General features: G+C 41.9%; 1 protein-coding gene across 1 annotated transcript; it reads left to right on the top strand.

Moving 5' to 3' along the window:
* Positions 1 to 8,726: 8,726 nt before the first annotated feature.
* LOC117742636 (transmembrane protein 47-like) lies at positions 8,727 to 15,607 on the top strand. Its single transcript, XM_034550186.1, has 3 exons — positions 8,727 to 9,074; positions 11,547 to 11,687; positions 14,238 to 15,607. The coding sequence occupies exons 1-3, from the start codon at positions 8,858 to 8,860 to the stop codon at positions 14,417 to 14,419; spliced, it is 540 nt and encodes a 179-aa protein (XP_034406077.1). The 5' UTR covers positions 8,727 to 8,857; the 3' UTR covers positions 14,420 to 15,607.
* Positions 15,608 to 16,826: the final 1,219 nt, after the last annotated feature.

The raw sequence follows: 16,826 nt of genomic DNA, 5'->3' as shown, positions 1-16,826 counted from the left end.
TGTGTGTGTGTGTGTGTGTGAGTGAATGCGTGAGTCGATACTGCAGGATAGCGGCACGCCGTCTCTCCCCTCGCCTTTGTCTGCTTCAGTCTGAGAGCCGAGCCGCCTCGCTGGAGGAGCCACTGGGTCCTAAAGCCAACGAGCCCTGGACCCGCCCACCGTGGAAATACTGGAGGTACCAGTCAGAGTGGGCTGGGGTGGAGCCCAAAGTCAGCCTCACCAGAAGGTGCATGGACATGCAGTGAATAGAAAATGAATTAAAAAAAACACAAAAGTTATGCATGAAAGATTAAATACCCTGTTTATTAGAGAACTCATGATAGTTAGCTGTGGGGCATTTCTGCTTTCTGTCAAAAGGTTCTTGATATTAAGCTCCGGCTTACAAGGTGGTGGTTTTTCCGTGTGTGTCCAGTGCAATCAGCATGATTCACTTTGACAAATAACCCCAGTTTGACGCTCTCGGTCTGGCGGAGCTCTTTGTTGGAGATAAAAGCTTGGATGCCTCACAGTGCTTTACTTCCCTTTCTGACCATTTCATTATCAGCCAGGGAACCGTGTTTTAACTCCTTAATGAGCTCCACATTCTGAACATAATATACCAGCACACGACTATTTGCTTTGTATAGATAGTTTTTAGCTTCGCCCCACTGGTAACCGTGCACCGCTCTTTTATGGCGGCTACCGCTGATAGTGCTGTCCCGACCGACACCGTCGTCGTGGAAGCGTAGCTAATTATTTGGCCACTTTTGACGTAGTTTGCGCTGTTAGCACTGTTAGCAACATATCGTTAGCTGCGATTATGAATCCCACTGCTTTTATTTGGAAGACCCGCCCTGTGTGGCATTCAGGCGTTAGGACCGGCCAGGTGTCAATGCTAGCTGAGGTACCAGTAACCTGATTAGTTCATGCGCTGATCAATGGGATATCCTGACCCTAACTACACAAGGTCAATGTCTAACCTTAAACAATCGTCTCTGCCTCAACCAGCTACAAAGGTAGCGGGATTCAAGCGTTGCCGGCTTATGGTCGACATGTTGAGAGCTATTGAGAGGCAATCTAAATGCTCCCGATCTCTGATTTCGCAATTTTGAGGGGAGAAACCCCAGGTTAATAAGGTTTTTTTTATTTATCTAATAGATATCACCATGAAACCTCCACAGTATTAGGGAATTAATATATATATATATTTCAAGTTTTCTTGAATGTTATGTCTTGTTGCAAATGAGGCATTCTCTTCTCCAAATATGTGCGGATACATTTCCATAACATAAATCTGAACATTCGATCAAGCCAGGGTCAAAGTTCTTTTTTCATTTGGTTGACAGATTAGAATCAAATCCAATTCTTGGATTCCTCTTGTTATCACTCCATAAATCAGAAAATACTGTCAGCTCATGCATATGAGCAAACACCTCTGCAAAAACCTCCAAAACTCCAAACAAGTCACAGAAGCAAAATAGGCCAGAATCACAAAATTGGCATTAAAAATGTTTTTGTCTGTTTGTCTCAGCTCATAAGATCGCTCCAGTCCGTGTGACACATTCAGCCTACTTCCTTACGTTTGCTTTGACAGAGCACCTGCACTGTTGTCTGAAAACATATCACACAGCTTCAAAGTACATCAAAGAAAAGAAGTCATTGTATTATACTTTTCAAGAAATAATGATATATGTTTGAACTCAATTATCACGGTGATAATAAAATATCTGATGATGGGAACGACAGCTGATCCCCGAGGGCCAATGGAACAAATGGTTGTGGTTGATTTTGCAGTTATTATTATAGATTATAGATACACTGATGTGTGAAGTAAATGAGTCCCAACAAGCTGGACAGGAAAAGGTTTCCTTTATACTCTGTGAAATAAAAAGATAAATTAAGATAATGGCAATAAGCAAGTGTCCAACAGCGCCAACTATTAATTATTTTAAGTTATAGTAATGCACATAAGGACAGTTTATGTAAGTGCTGGTTTTCTTGACTTGAAAATTGCTTTCTTTAAACCCTTCAAACCCTTTTTGTTAATTTGTTCTCTCAAATCTGGAGTTATACTCATCATAATCCAGATTACGTTGAGTGGATTGAGAGCAACAATTAAACTTGTTTAACTATTGTACTACTGTTTTAACTCACGGTGGATCCTATCAGAGTCTAAATCAGTTTTACACTAGAATGAGATCTTCCCTTTATTTGGACAAGTGGCTAGATAGATTGGTCACAATATAGCAACACTAATACATAAGAAGACATTTGGGAAGTAGGTCTCTATTCTGTCCATTATTTACATAATTGCACATGATGATTCACCTGCTGATGGTGTGAGCATATTAAGAAAGGCTAGTATTAAGGCCAGCAAAGATGATTTATACTGTCTCGACCATGTTCATTAATTGCTCTGCTTTGATGCTAAAGACATCACTGGATGACAATGGATAACAGGACTCAAAGCCAACAAAAGGAGTTGACTCTTTTCACAGCAGGCCGTGCGCTCTTTGTCATCTATTCCACTCCCCTCAGGCAGAAAAGCTTCACTTTAAAACTCAGCTGTTGTCACATTCTGGAGCCTCTCCTTTGCATGTCACGCATAACTCTAATTCACTCTGATCACTGGCCGCTCCGCACCCCAAGCTCTCTCAGACAGCGGGGAGAGCCAAGAAAGTGTCAATGCGGGAGGTAGTTTATCAGGTTAGTGGCATAGGAGGAGCAGATTTGGACATCGGGGGCTTTGTCACACTGCATTTCATGCCACAAGTGAACATGTCCTCAGCCACTTTCCAAATCTGGTCACATAATTCCTTGTTTGGCTATAAAACTCTTCACATAATGCGTCAGACGCATTTCTGAAACTGAAACTGTGTGACACGTATTAGGAAGCTTTTTTTCCCTTTAAATCAAAACTGCTGTTTTGATTTAAAGGGGAAAAAAGCTTCCTAATACGTGTCACGCAGTTTCAGTGTCCCTTACCAACAAGAGTAAATGTGACATGCAAGTTTCACATTTAAAGCGTTTGATATCTTAAATATGTCCTGGATGTTTTGTCTGTATTAGTGGAAAATACACAATCCAACATGATACAGTTTACAAATAACAGTGCTAACATGCCATCCATATAGGTTTAACCAATCCTGGGTTTTCGGACGCACGGTACACATACTGTAATTGTACACATGTTACGTATTCATGCCTATGTGAAAACAATAAGACGTTCCTTCTGGCACTTTATGCAAATTGTTAAAAGTTCTGAAGTTTCGCAATAACAGATACTTATTTAAATTCTGCTTCTGAAATGTTACGACTTGAAGCATTAAGATGGAGAAGCTTGTCCTTCCTGTCAGTGATGACTAATGGACAGCTCTTTAGATCGAATGGACTGAATCTAACAACAGATTTCTAGCCTGCAGCTCAGGTCAACCAGAGTTTCCAGTGCAACAGGCACGCAATAAATAATGTGACGTTAACTACAAGGAGCACGTGTGTCGTAGGTCTGGTGGCCATTTCCTGTCATATAGTAAACAGAAACAATGGATGTATTCATCCATCTACCTAATTTGCTTCTCCTTTTTTTTTTCTTCTTTTTTTATAAAGCCAGCGTCAGTGTTTACATTTGAATAAGGTGTTTGTGTGTCAGAACAAACAGCAAAGCACAGAAAGAGGCCTGTGCTGGCCGCCGATATGACAAGGCTGAATGATAAACATAAGTGGTTCACAGCTGGTGTCTGGGGGAAACACGAGAGAGGGGCGGAGAAGGCCGGACGGCGACGGGAGGCGAGGGGAGGGGTCTGGTGGGCGATGGTGGGGGCCTTTGCAGCCATGACGACTGATGGAGGAGGAAGTAAACAGATGTCCTCAAGCTGGCAGCCAGGCCCTCAGTGGTCCAACCACTGAGAGACAGGTGGACGTCCAGGAACACAGTGTGACTGCAGAGAGACTGTGAAGCCAAGCAGAGCTTTGCATTTACAACACAAACACTGGAGTCATAAATAAATATGTCATTGTGTGAACTGGGAAAAAAAACATTCTCTAATAGATATCATCATGAAATTTGTTCAGATGATTACATACATTTAGACATTATTTTTGTATTACAAGTTTTCTGAAGTTGTATCTTTAAATATGCAAACAAGACATTAAATATATGCTAATTTGCATCCAATTCCAGAACAGAAATCTGAGCATTGGTTGCACATTCAAAGTTCTTGGTTTTTAGGGAGGGGTCTCTTTGCCAACAGCAATAAAAAAATATGTTTTGAGGAAAACAATGTTCTATTAATCAGGCTATGAATGATATATGCACAACCCCCTATGAGAGCAAAATAGCTAAAAATCTCAAAATGGACCAGTGCATGAACAATTAGGATATGTCTCCCCTTAACACACATAACACCCATACTTAGCATTATGTATCTCAGGTAGTAGAACTGCGGTTTTCCCTGAAAAATGCCTTTGTTCTTTGTTGTTCTGACACACAATGTGACTCCATCAGTTGTTAATATCAAAATATTGAGATGGTCTCACTTAAAAACAATGTAAGCCAACTGATGCAGAGACAAAATATAGCAAAAACAGCATCATCATTATATTCATGACCCTAACTGCTGTCTCTTCCAATTTGTTGTGAGTTGAAATCACAAAATGAGTGTGAGACAGTGATGATGATGATGCCATGAGAAAGCCTTCCTCTCAGCAGTCCAAATTAATCTATCGCTGCCCTTCTTATAACCCGCCTCAGCATTTTGCAGTCACTGCAGCATGCAGTCATCTCGAGGACAGTCCGAACACTGGAAAGCTATATCTGTTTAAATCCCCTGGCAAGCTGCTGAATCAGAGTGCAGGAAATGAGGGAGACGCGCTGTCGTCTCCTCCAACACTCTCAGTCAACGTGACCTTGAGCAAGGCACTTCAAACCCAGCTGCTCTGAGATGCACTTCTATGACGGACTGGCTTGAAACACTCACCGAAGGGGTAAAAATGCAGCTGTCACAACGAGATATTGAACAGGTGGAGGTTTCGAGGTGGCTTTGAGAAAAAAATAACTAATGTGCTCCGGTGACTGCGATGCTCAGGAGACAAAAATACATGTGAAATGTGTCATTAGTGATGAGCCACAAGGAGAGACAGTGACGAGCTAAACAAGCAGGTCAGAGAAAATGAAGGCTTCAGTGTGTCTATTGCCACGTCTCTTATTGAGCCACAAGAGAGATACAAAAAAATATTGTATAAAGCATGCGCTGTCTGTCTGACAAAGAGTCAGTTGTTTACAAATAAACCTTTTTTATTTTAAAGTAGACACATCTGTTCACGCGGTCTGACCACGGCATGACTCGTGATTGCGTGCCGTTCTTGTTACGGTAAAGAGAGAAAGATGAGCAGGACAGACCTCTGAAGTAATGATAGCATCATTAAACAAAGCCTCATCGGTTACCATGGAAGCTTACTCACAGCCAGAAAAGCCCTGAGAGGCTTATTCTGAACCTAATCAGCTTCCGCCACTCCAGGAAGGCAATAGAGGATGACGTCATCTGATGAGTAGTTGGTGAAGAAGCTTTTTTTCTTTCTCAGAGACCCAATATGTCCTTCATCGCCTCCATTGTGAAGAATGCTGAATCCCTGATGGATGTAATTTGTGACTTTAGTGTATATTTCGTCTGTCATCTCATTCTCCTTTGTTCTTTATCAGAGAGAAAAAGGGAGTCCCTGTGTTGGCACGTTGGAGTCTGGAAAATATCCCCTGAATATCTAAAACATGGTGGATGAAATTAAACAGAAGGTTTGTAGGTGGCTTAGTGGATAAGTCAGAATTAGGGAAAGTAAAGAAAAAGAAAAACATGACCTGGATTCCCTTTATGCTCATTCAAATCACCACGTGGGGAGTCACCATTGTGTCGTCTCAAGTAGCTTTGTCTGCTCTGCAGATTTTCTAATAAGGGGCTTTTGGAGGAGGATGACAGAGCGCTCTGCATGTTCTGTCGGGGAGGAGGGGCATTTAAAGGAAATGAGCAATGGTCTGTCCGTGGATACGCCTAATACTAGATACTCAGATGGCCTGCTGGCAGCCTGGCAGCACCATTAGGACTGAGAAGGGTGGCATTAGTCTGAAACTCTCATTATGTCAGACACACTAAAAACCTCTAATCTACGAGAGCGGTAGAATTAAAACTGGGCAAGAAGGCAGCAGTGCTCAATCAACTTTGTTTGTACTTTACACTTGATAACTTTATTTGGAGAGCAAATGCTCAGAACCGAATAGCTTTAAGTAATAATACATTATGTTTTTGTATGAATCAGCTTCTGAATTAACTTGTGATTGCTATGTACAACATCATTATAGGAAAAGCTCCTCTTGTGCACACAGAGAGATGTTGTGTAGCACCAACAATTGTGTATTTGTATTTGTCAAATATATATTTCTTAAACTAGAAAAATTAAGAAGAAAGGAAAAAGACAGGTATCTAGAGAAACATGAGCAGGCCACAGGTAGTTAAGGTCATTGGTAAAAAATATGCCACCAAAACCAAATCAACTTGCAACAATGCATATATATATATATATATATATATATATATATATATATATATATATATATATATATATATATATATATATATATATATGATAATTAAAGTAGCAGATATATTTAGAAAAGAAAACCTCACATACAGGTTGCTAGTGTCATCATCGTGAGACAGACGCATGACAGCTGGTCAATAAATCACTCAACCAAAAAGGTGTGAAGGTCGGACGACCAGCACATCTCACATGAGACGGCGTTTGTCTCTACTTCTGCTGATAAATGCTTCTTTAATCTTGATCAATGGTACTGGAAGTTCTATCATCTCCTGAAGATTAGTAACTGACTATAATCACATAAAAAAGGTTGATGAGCTCACCATGTAGGCAGTCAGTCTTATAGTAAACTATTATATGTTATCATCTGCTGAACATGTAGGTGATTATTGGATGGCCGAATTCCATTTCATTCTCCACATTTTCTGAACTTTGCTTGTCTTATTAATAAGATAATCAATTTAAAGCCAGAACTTTGTATATGGCTATTTTCTGAGTTTACGAGCTGCATGTGAAAAGTAATACTTCCACTAAAAAACGTCCTCCATTGTTGTTGTGATCTTGCTTTAGAGTTCATAACCTGCAGTTATTTAGTTGACCAGAAGGTGGAAATATTTCACAAAACAGCTGAATGAAGATTAGACAATATTGGAGACAAATCTAGTCTAATGATATACTTGTCATTTCATTTTGGGGATTTATTAGGTGTTTATAAATTCTGTGGCTGTTCCTGAGAGATATTACACTCATCATATGTTTGAGCTTAGATGAAAGGGTTATTTACCAAAAGAAGTAAATACAAATATCAGTGGGCTCGGCCCACACACTGGCTGTGTGAAGAAGCCAAAACAGGATTAAAAGAATCCAGCAAGCTAACAGTCAGCTCCATTCTTATTATGTTACCACAATTTTCAGCAAGCACTGGATTATTCATGTCTTTTGTTGTCAATGTGTCCATATAAATGCTGCAGCTGCTACTACCCATAAAATGTCATCTGCTACTAATACTTATACAAGGTGTGGTGCATTACTGGTGAGCTAGTAACAGCAGTAATTATGTGGGTTTTAGCATCCAGAATGTCACATGCCTGCCATCTGCTGGACCATAACCACAGCACAACATTGACTCCAACTGTTAGTTTTTAGACAATGACTCTAAAGGGATAGTCCATTTCTTCTGACGCGACTTATGCTCTGTCCAAAGAAGACAGAGCTAACGTCTCAGTATCACTATCAGTGAGCTATCAATATTATATCCAAGAATATGTGCTGGCCCTTTAATCCCATATACATTATTCTCCAAATTGAGATATATATGGAAATTAATCTTTTTATGTCCTATCGTTTTGATTGTATACTTTTTGGGGCTGCATGAATGAGCATCACTCAGCTCTTCTGGGGGTACATGTGTCAATAATTGCAGATACTGCACAGAGGTTTTTGGTACCTTTGAGTGTGAGGGGGGGAAACATGCATTCGTATAATCAGTTAAATAGCATTTAATGTCCTTATACTTATATTGTTGCTTTCAGAATAAAAGCACAGCAATTGAAGCGTGGTAGAGCAGGACTGCTAGTTCACTACTAAGCCAATTACTGTGTCCCAAATAGCAGATATATTAAGTTATATGAATTGAAAGTGTATGTACCATGTATATTTTTTTCAAACATTCAGCCAATGCCCTCTTATATTAACACTGCAATCATGACCAACACATTCATTTAAATTTGGGTTTGATTTTGCAGCATAGGCTGCTCTTTGTGTTTAGTTGCTCTTGTTTTGAATTGTGAAGCCAATACATGTTCCTAATTTTATGAAACAGCAATTGACTGCAAAAAAAAAAATTATAAAACGAAAAAAACGACATTTTTAAATGTTGGCAGTCAGATAAAACCACACAGGCTTACGTTGGTATAAATATGATAACGAAGAGTAATAGACTAATAGCATAACATCAGCAATAATAACAACAAATACATAACATTGATTGGTCCAAGACTGGTACTTGAAAGTAGTATTATGGAAGAGCATAGCCACAAGAACAATACATTTCTCAGATAATCTCAGAAGTGATTATCACGTGTCCAGACTAAAATTCGATTATTTTGAAAAACCCAATCCAACCGGAAGTCTCCCCTTAAACTTTTCCAGCTGGACACACACGCGCGCGCACGCATACACGCTTGCACACACAAATCAGTGGAGGCTATGGTGGGTGAAGACGCACGCGGACCTCCAGTGAGCTCGTTTCCAGTGTGATCGACCTGCGGCGCCGTGTCGTTGTGGTGGGAAGATGTCTGTGAACGAGGTGTTCGTGTTCCGGCCCTTCAAGCTCATCGCTCTGCTGTGCGTCTTTCTGGCTCTGTGTCTGGACGTGGTGGCTCTGCTGAGCCCAGCCTGGGTCACCGCGGAGCACTTCTCCCTGTCCCTGTGGGAGTCCTGCTCCCAGTCCGAGGCGCGGACTCCGGCGGAGGAGGCTCCGTGGAGCTGCTTCTCCACACTCACATCTGGTAGGGTTCTGCGTTTGTGTTGCGCACCCTTTTTGGGGGTTTATTTGGGTTTGTTTGTTGGAGTTTGTCCTTGGCGTTAGGATGTTGTCGTCGGAGAGAGGATAACCAGCTGCGATCACACGGTTGTAGTCATTTAAGTAACTTTTTTTATTATTTTTTTTTAGGGAAAACTGAGATTTTGTCATTTAAATTGTAACTCCTGGTTTTTTTTTTTTTAAACTAGCACTTTTTTAAAATCGGTGGCCTTTTTTCTGGCTCTGTAATTCGGGTTACACAAAGACTGCACATCCGATACGTGACCAAAACAGAGAGGAATGTTAAGTTGAACTGTAGACATGGCAGCTCCGGCCTCCATCTCTTAGGAATAGTTTGTTATCGCTGGCTTGTTGTTCTCTCAGCAGCAGCTGATCGGGGTTTCTAGTGCTGCTGCGGTTTGTCCTCTGTTCATACCAGAGCAGTGACGTGGTGTCAAACACACAGTGATGCTCTGCTTCTCCAGGTTCGACTCATTTCCCAGCGAGCATGGGCTATGATGGTTAGACTAGCACGGTGTGAACAAAGGGCTGGTGAGTCAGTGCCACATTCCAAAGTCGATTCCATATGAGTCCCATTGATACTTTATTACTAGCTCTATGTACTGTTCACTGTTCGAAAATACCAGAAAACAGATCACATGCGATGTAGAAGCATAATTAATCTCTTTGGCACACAGAGAGTTAACTCCACTCAGACCCCCAGAAGGTTTTGAAGAGACACATTCAGCATCTTCCCCATCATCCACCTCACCATGCCTGGACCCTTTCGTCAAGCAGAGAAGCCACATGACAGAAGTACTTATGCCTCCAACCCAATTCCTTTCTCTGCCAGGGGAGAACATCCTCATTAAATGCACCAGATGTGATGCTGGTACAGTCGGCTGGAGCTTCGTCTCTACGAAGCATACAGCAGTGGACTAAAATGTTCAAAGCAAACCATATGCAATTAATATACATTTCATGAACATTTTGTAACATTGGTTTTCCAATTCTAGATTTGAGCTGTTAATTAATTTCAAGAGGCCTGAGTGACATTTTGTGCTTTTCTACCACCAGCAAACATGCACAGCGAGGAGGGGAACACAGCTTTGGGGTGGCTGACCGCTCTCTGATATTGTGGAATGTGTTGGGGTGAATGGGAGGCGGGTTGGTTGCTTTGAGGGTCTGCAGAGCTCATTAAAGCAACAGTGGAGTGGCGTGTTGAGGTTAAAGGGGCAGTTCACCAAAAGGCAAGGCTGATTTATTATTCACACGTTCTCATACCTATCCCAAGAATCTTGAATTTCAGTCCGTCTTTGCAGTGAAGTAATCGGGCGGACACGATTGGATGCAAAAAAACGTGTTGGAACTTCCAGCCTCAATACACTTGTGATGTAAGTGCACTGTTCAATATTCTTTAAAGAGACAGCGGTGTTGGGTTTTTTGGGTACAAAACCAGAATTTTCATAATATCACATAATAGAGGAAAATATATTAGACTTTTTTTTTGGTTGAATCAAATCAACCTCTTGGGGGGGAAAATACATTTCCCCATCCTGATAACAATAAAATAGGAGCTTGAGAGAGGATTGTTCATCGAATGTAAATTCTCCCTTTGAGTCGAGTGTTACCTTCTCGTGCCACATCAAAGAGGGAGTGCACAATGTAGGCAGAAAGGGAAAAGCATGTCTGAATACATTTCTGGTTCCAGGCTTTGCTGAGTAGAAGCTCAGTTCAGAAAGGCTTTTAATATGTGCCGAATTAACAACTTAGTGTTGTGGAGGTCTTTCCGAGGATTAATAATTTGATTCCGAGGGAGTGATGGGTTTAATTTTTCTACCAGGAGTTTCTACTGAAGTTTGCTTGGAACAAACAGAAGAAGGAAAAAAGTGCTGTTAAAAGGCAGCCACGAAATCTCCCAGGAGAGGTCATGGTATTTACACAAGCGGATGTCAAAAATAAATCTTTCTCTCTTTATTTTCATGTGGAAATCAGTAGAAATACGATGAACCTCGATGGAGGTTTGGACAATCGGCTGCAAATTACTGTGACAGAATAAATGCGAGGCCAACTTGGCCCAGAAGAGCAACGATATGTGAAGATTTGCTTTTGGACTACTTTGCCCTCAAATTCCTGTCTATGAAATATGATATTATTGACTGTTCCAAAGGACGCAGCTGTGGTTTCAGCATCTACAAGTTATCAGATGTCGACTTGAAACCACCAAACATGCGTCTTGTATAATTCCCTTGTATTAACTTGCACATTCAGTTTGTTTATTCCAACTAATGTGACTACCGAGTCACCGGGTCACTGTTGCAGGCCGGAGTCCGTTCTGCTTCACTGGGATCAGCTCTTGTTTTGTGTTTGTCAACACAGCGGTTCCATTCAACAGGGCCGTCCCGCGAATCGAGCTTTTGTCGCTGCACTCTAACCTGCGTGTGTCTCGTCCCCGCAGACTGGCAGATTGCCACCCTGGTGCTGCTGGTGGCCGGTGCTGTGGCAACTCTCTTGGCCTTTCTGGTGGCCCTGATTTCCCTCTGCAGGGGCACACAGAGGCACCACTACCGCACCGTGGCTGTGCTGCTCTTCACTGCAGGTACGTCTTCGTCTTCCTTCTCCGTTACCCTCCTCTCCAAAAGTCCTGAAATCATTAGCATGTGTCTTCTTCCCCCCCACGTGAACGTGTCTCCAATGTTCCCCACACGTCATGCACATTTTGGAAGGAGAAAAACGGCACGTATATACGGTCACCACAGCCACAGCCACAACCATTTCCATATAGACGGGGGTTTATCGTTCCAGTGCACGCATTAAATAGAAGGGCGCAGAAGGAAAGAAGCAGCCGAACGAGGCTTGTTGGTTGAGCTCATTCTTTCTGTGGTGTGGAGTCTGGGGAGCTGCCGGATCATGAGCCAAAAAAAAAAAAGCAGCCGCAGAATTTCCAGACTTACCAAAGAAGTGAAGTTACCACAGGCTCCTCACCCGGCACTGCCTCACGTTTGGACTGCACTTCTCCTGCGTGCTTTGTGAGAAGGTCCTTTGACACTGCGAGGGAGGATCTATTTATGAAACGTATAATTAAAACCAAAGCACATTGTTCCATATACTATGCAGGCGTTGCAATAACTGACTACTTTACTTTAACGGCAGTGATGGAACGCAAACAACTTACCGCTTACTTGTCTCGTGCCCAGTTCCAGATTTAAAAATGAAATTAGATGATATAAGAATCAGACATTCTGTCATGTGCATATGTAGCGTCCCTCCTGCTGCATGTTTACATCGTGCCCGTGGACATATATTTCCTAAAGGAAATAGTTTGACATTTTGGAAATTTCCCACTTATTTGCTCTCTTGGTTAGAGCTTCTGGAAATAAGATCACATCTGTCCATTCGAAATGAAGCCACAGCCAGCAGCTGGTTGGCTTAGTTTAGCTTATCTTAGCTTAGTTTAGCTTAGCATAAAGACTGGGAGCACGGGGAAAGCGCTAGTTTAGTTGTGTGTGTGTGTGTGTGTGTGTGTGTGTGTGTGTATAGAAACAAAATATAATTTTTTTTTTTTTTATTGGTGAGCTTGGTGAGGTGCTGCTAGTCTGTTACCTCTAGACAGAGCCACGCTAGCTGTCCCCCCTGTTGTTACAGTCTTTGTATGAAGCTAAGCTAACACACAGTACCCCAGCAGAGCAGCAGACCAGTTGGACTCCGTTAAATGCCCCGTGGCTGCGTGGTATTTATTTTCTGTCCAGAAATATGACCTCAGCGGGGTGCGAGCTCAGTCTGTGCTCCATCAACACCGCCACATTCTTGAGCTGCCGTCGTCGCCTCCTGTACGCCCCTCTACTCCGTCCTGTAGGAAGGAAAGGAGGAGTTGTGCTCCCACAAAGTCCCTTCCTCAGGAGTCACCTAGCATGCAGCGTGACTGCATGCTAGGTGACTCACCACCCCATCATGACACATTTACCAGCAGCAGCTCATTGTCCTGAATGATTTAACCGGGAAATGATTCACACTGCATTTGTCATTTTTCTTAGACGATACCGAGGTCAGAAGAATAAATATTTGCACTTTATAACAGATAAAGGGAAGGCACATGATTTACTTTTGAGTGCATACATGTGCTGTTTAAGTCATTGTCAGGGGTAAAAAAGACAGGCCACTTCAGAAGAGCCAGAAACCCACAAGGAGGAATGTGATCTTTTATGGTGATGTCAGACTGGATGAGAATAGAAATAGGATTAATGAAAAAATATATCTCATAACTTGTTATTGAACTTCATCTAATCTTACACTGGAAAGCACTTTTGATCCTCTGTTGAACAGTGCTAAAGGAATTCAAATAATTATATATAAGCTTGTGAACAAAATGAATCAATTTACTCAACAAATCTTTTTAATATGTTTTGTTATTTAATGAAATAGTTCTGCTTTGTGTTTCGCACCATGCATTTGGAGGTGCAGTACAGCAATGAAGGTTTGGTACTGAGGCATCACACTAAAAGGCTCAAATTCCGAAAGCCGGTTTTCATCCACAGACTCCCTAAAAAACACTCAAACTTTTCATTGTTATTCCTGTCACAGAAAATCAGCTTATTTTGACGAGATCATCTGAAGCAGCAGAAACACGGACTTGAAGAAGATAATCACTTTACGTAACCATTCTCTGGTTACCTTCAGTGACTCTCTGCTCTCTTTGCAGACACCGAAAAACCTTCTCTCCTTTATTCTTCAGCCTCTTTTTCAAACCACAGTCACACGACTGTTTTTACACGAGCAAGGCCACCAACATCAAACATTTTAATATATGAACAGTGAATTCAAGTTTAAGTTGGACAAAGGCAGTGAGGAAGGTAGAAAGAAGGGCAGGAGACTTTTTTTTTAACAGCCAAAGAGTGAACATGTAGAGAAAGGAAAAAGCTGAAATATTTGCAGTAGCAGCTCCAGAATGAGGATTAAAACATTATTATTTTTTTTTTTTAATTAATGTTTTTTTTTTTTTTTTAAAGCTGAAAGGGACACCAATGCAATAAAACATCAGGAAAAGTAAATCCTGCAGTATTTGCTAGTAGTCGTACAAGGTTTACTGATGGGATTTTGTAACCTAGGTGTTTAGTAGTGTTGGTAACGGTATGTTTGACTCTGGTTCTAGTGGTCCTGCAGTCCTGCGCTCTGGTCCTCTACCCGATCAAGTTCATCGACGGAACGGTTCTTCAGACCTATCACGAGTTCAACTGGGGCTACGGGCTCGGCTGGGGAGCCACCATCTTCATGCTGGGTGGAGGGATCCTCTTCTGCCTGCGGACGGACGTATACGAGGACGCGATGTACTGAGTCCTGTCTTGAACCGCCACCACTGGGAACACACACACACACACACACACACACGCACACAAAGAATTCCCATACAGGAGGTGTGCTACTTTTCTTCACGCGGCTTCTGTGCATGTGAGCACAGACCCCCGTCTCTCTCTTTCTCCTGCTCTCTCTGTTATTTTTAGACGGGTTGTGAAGGCCCAATTTAGGCCAGGGCTTTATGAATAGGGCGGCCAGAACCCCTCCTCCCATGCAGTCGGTATCAGGGATGGAGAGCTAAAGCGCAGAGAGCTTTCTGGACAGGCGTGAGCCCCCGATGCTGGACGTTTCCACCGCACGTTGACCTGGATCTCTATTGGTAGAGAAGCGGGATGGTAGATTCTGAGCACACACCTGAATGTGCAGTGACTGAACATTTCACGGGATTGACTGATCTCCACATTTCCTTTTTTTTTCTTAGCATTTCATGAGGATGAGCTTGTTGTTGATGTATTTATGGCATACACTTTATACATATTGAAAAACCTGAACTTCCACCTCTGTGTGTTCTAGCTGAAACATATCTAGTAATGCCAGGCCGTCTGATATTAGAATTGTAAATTAGATATATGCTAGAGCTCTCGAGTGTTTATAGTTTGTTTGCAAACTCACACTAGTTGGTCTCAAATAAAAAATGTAAATGTGTACAAAGTATTTCTACATGAAGGAAAATCCATAATAAAAAATAGTATTAGAAGTGTGATCAAACGTTGTTTTCAATAGTCAGACTTGGTATTCTGCCGCTCTGATGCCAGCGGCTCACAAACTGACCTTTGACTGAATGTAAAGAGGGAGGGGGGGTCATCAGGGGTGCTACGCTTTCTGTTTCTTTTGGACCAAACAGCAATGAGACAAAAATGCAAAAAACTTTCATGATCCAGAGCACACATTCCTCAGAGGAACATCCCCCCCCCCCCAGGTTATTTAAAGAGACACTGCCAGTTGGTTAGCTTGCAGCTAGATAAAGTGTGAATGTATGACACTTTGGTGGAAACATAATGAGCAACATAAAAGATTTTATTGCAAACCCATTTTTGCAATTAAACTTTACAAATTCCCAAATTTCATCTCTTTTATTTTGAAGCCTCCCTCCTAGTTTTCAGATCAAAAGGTAGCTGCAGGTAGTTTATTCATGATTTATGTGTGTTAAGTGTGCTAATAAAAGTTTAAAAAGATCTCTCCTATTTTGTGTCAAACAGAAGGCACTGCCACACATGAGCACCCCGGTGTGAAGTTTCCCGGTCAGCACTTTCTTTACCCACACCAGAGTTCAACAGCTGGTTAAATATTCTCTGGAAAGGGAACCGCTGAAAATAAATAATATCCCCAGCTGCTGCAGTGTGAAAACGGTGGCCATTATTTACACCCGAAGCAACAGCTCCAAGGAAAAGATACCGGAATCACTCTGCCGTGTGAACCTGACACCTGGCTCCTGTGAATAGTGTTACGTTGAGTGTGTGAGGGGCCAGGGCAGTGGCTGTCTTATAATAGCAGCGACCTTCAGGAATCTTTTAACGGTGACGTGGTAACACAACATGCAGCATCTAAAACATTACACAGATGTGATCACGTTATGTTGTTTCCCACACAGGAGAGCGCAGTGTGAACGATGTTCTCGCATTGTGGAACATTGAGTCAGGACATTTAAAACAACATTTATTCTCAAGTAAAAGAACATTTCATCTCTCTGAAGAGATACACAAACACCCACAGTTAACCAGGTGATACACATAATATGTAAATGTTCCCAGAACAAGGTTTCTGTGCTTTTATTTGACCGAAGAAGGTTTTAGATTATTCGCTCACTTATTTGTACATTGCAAAGGTCAAACTGCCAGTTGGTCTTCAATCTCAGCACAACACCCACACAGTTGCTGCTCTTCTTGCATTACTTGCCACGGCACTGAAACTAAATGTCTCACAAAAGACAGTGTTCATTTGCCCTGTGATCTGGTTCTGTTCACTTGCCAATATATAGCATATATAAATGCAAAATGTCAAAACATGCCAGGCTGTCCTTCTGCATCCGGTCATATTTTGCAGAATGCAAGCCAACATGCTTTTCTGGTTCTTCTGACCCACAATCCTTTGCTTAGCGGCTATATAAGCAAAAGGGTTAAAGTTCGAGGTGTGATGTTAGGACGAAGTAGAATGTCCCAACTGAGCGCATACTGCATGCAACAGTGTGTACTTTGTAAGGGCAGCTGCAGTATGTACTTTAAGCAAAAAGTATGAGATTTGGAACGCAGGCTTGCTTTTGCCTCCACCATAAGCATCATGTTTGACCCTCCCACATGATCAAGTCTAACTTCCTACTCCACCTAAACATGATAATACCTGCTGTTGTGAGGCTAGGCGATACATCTCAAACCACAAGAGCAAAACA

This window comes from Cyclopterus lumpus, chromosome 14 (assembly GCF_009769545.1).
Source record: "Cyclopterus lumpus isolate fCycLum1 chromosome 14, fCycLum1.pri, whole genome shotgun sequence".
Taxonomy (NCBI): domain Eukaryota; kingdom Metazoa; phylum Chordata; class Actinopteri; order Perciformes; family Cyclopteridae; genus Cyclopterus; species Cyclopterus lumpus.
This window is presented reverse-complemented; position numbering and strand designations above follow the sequence as displayed.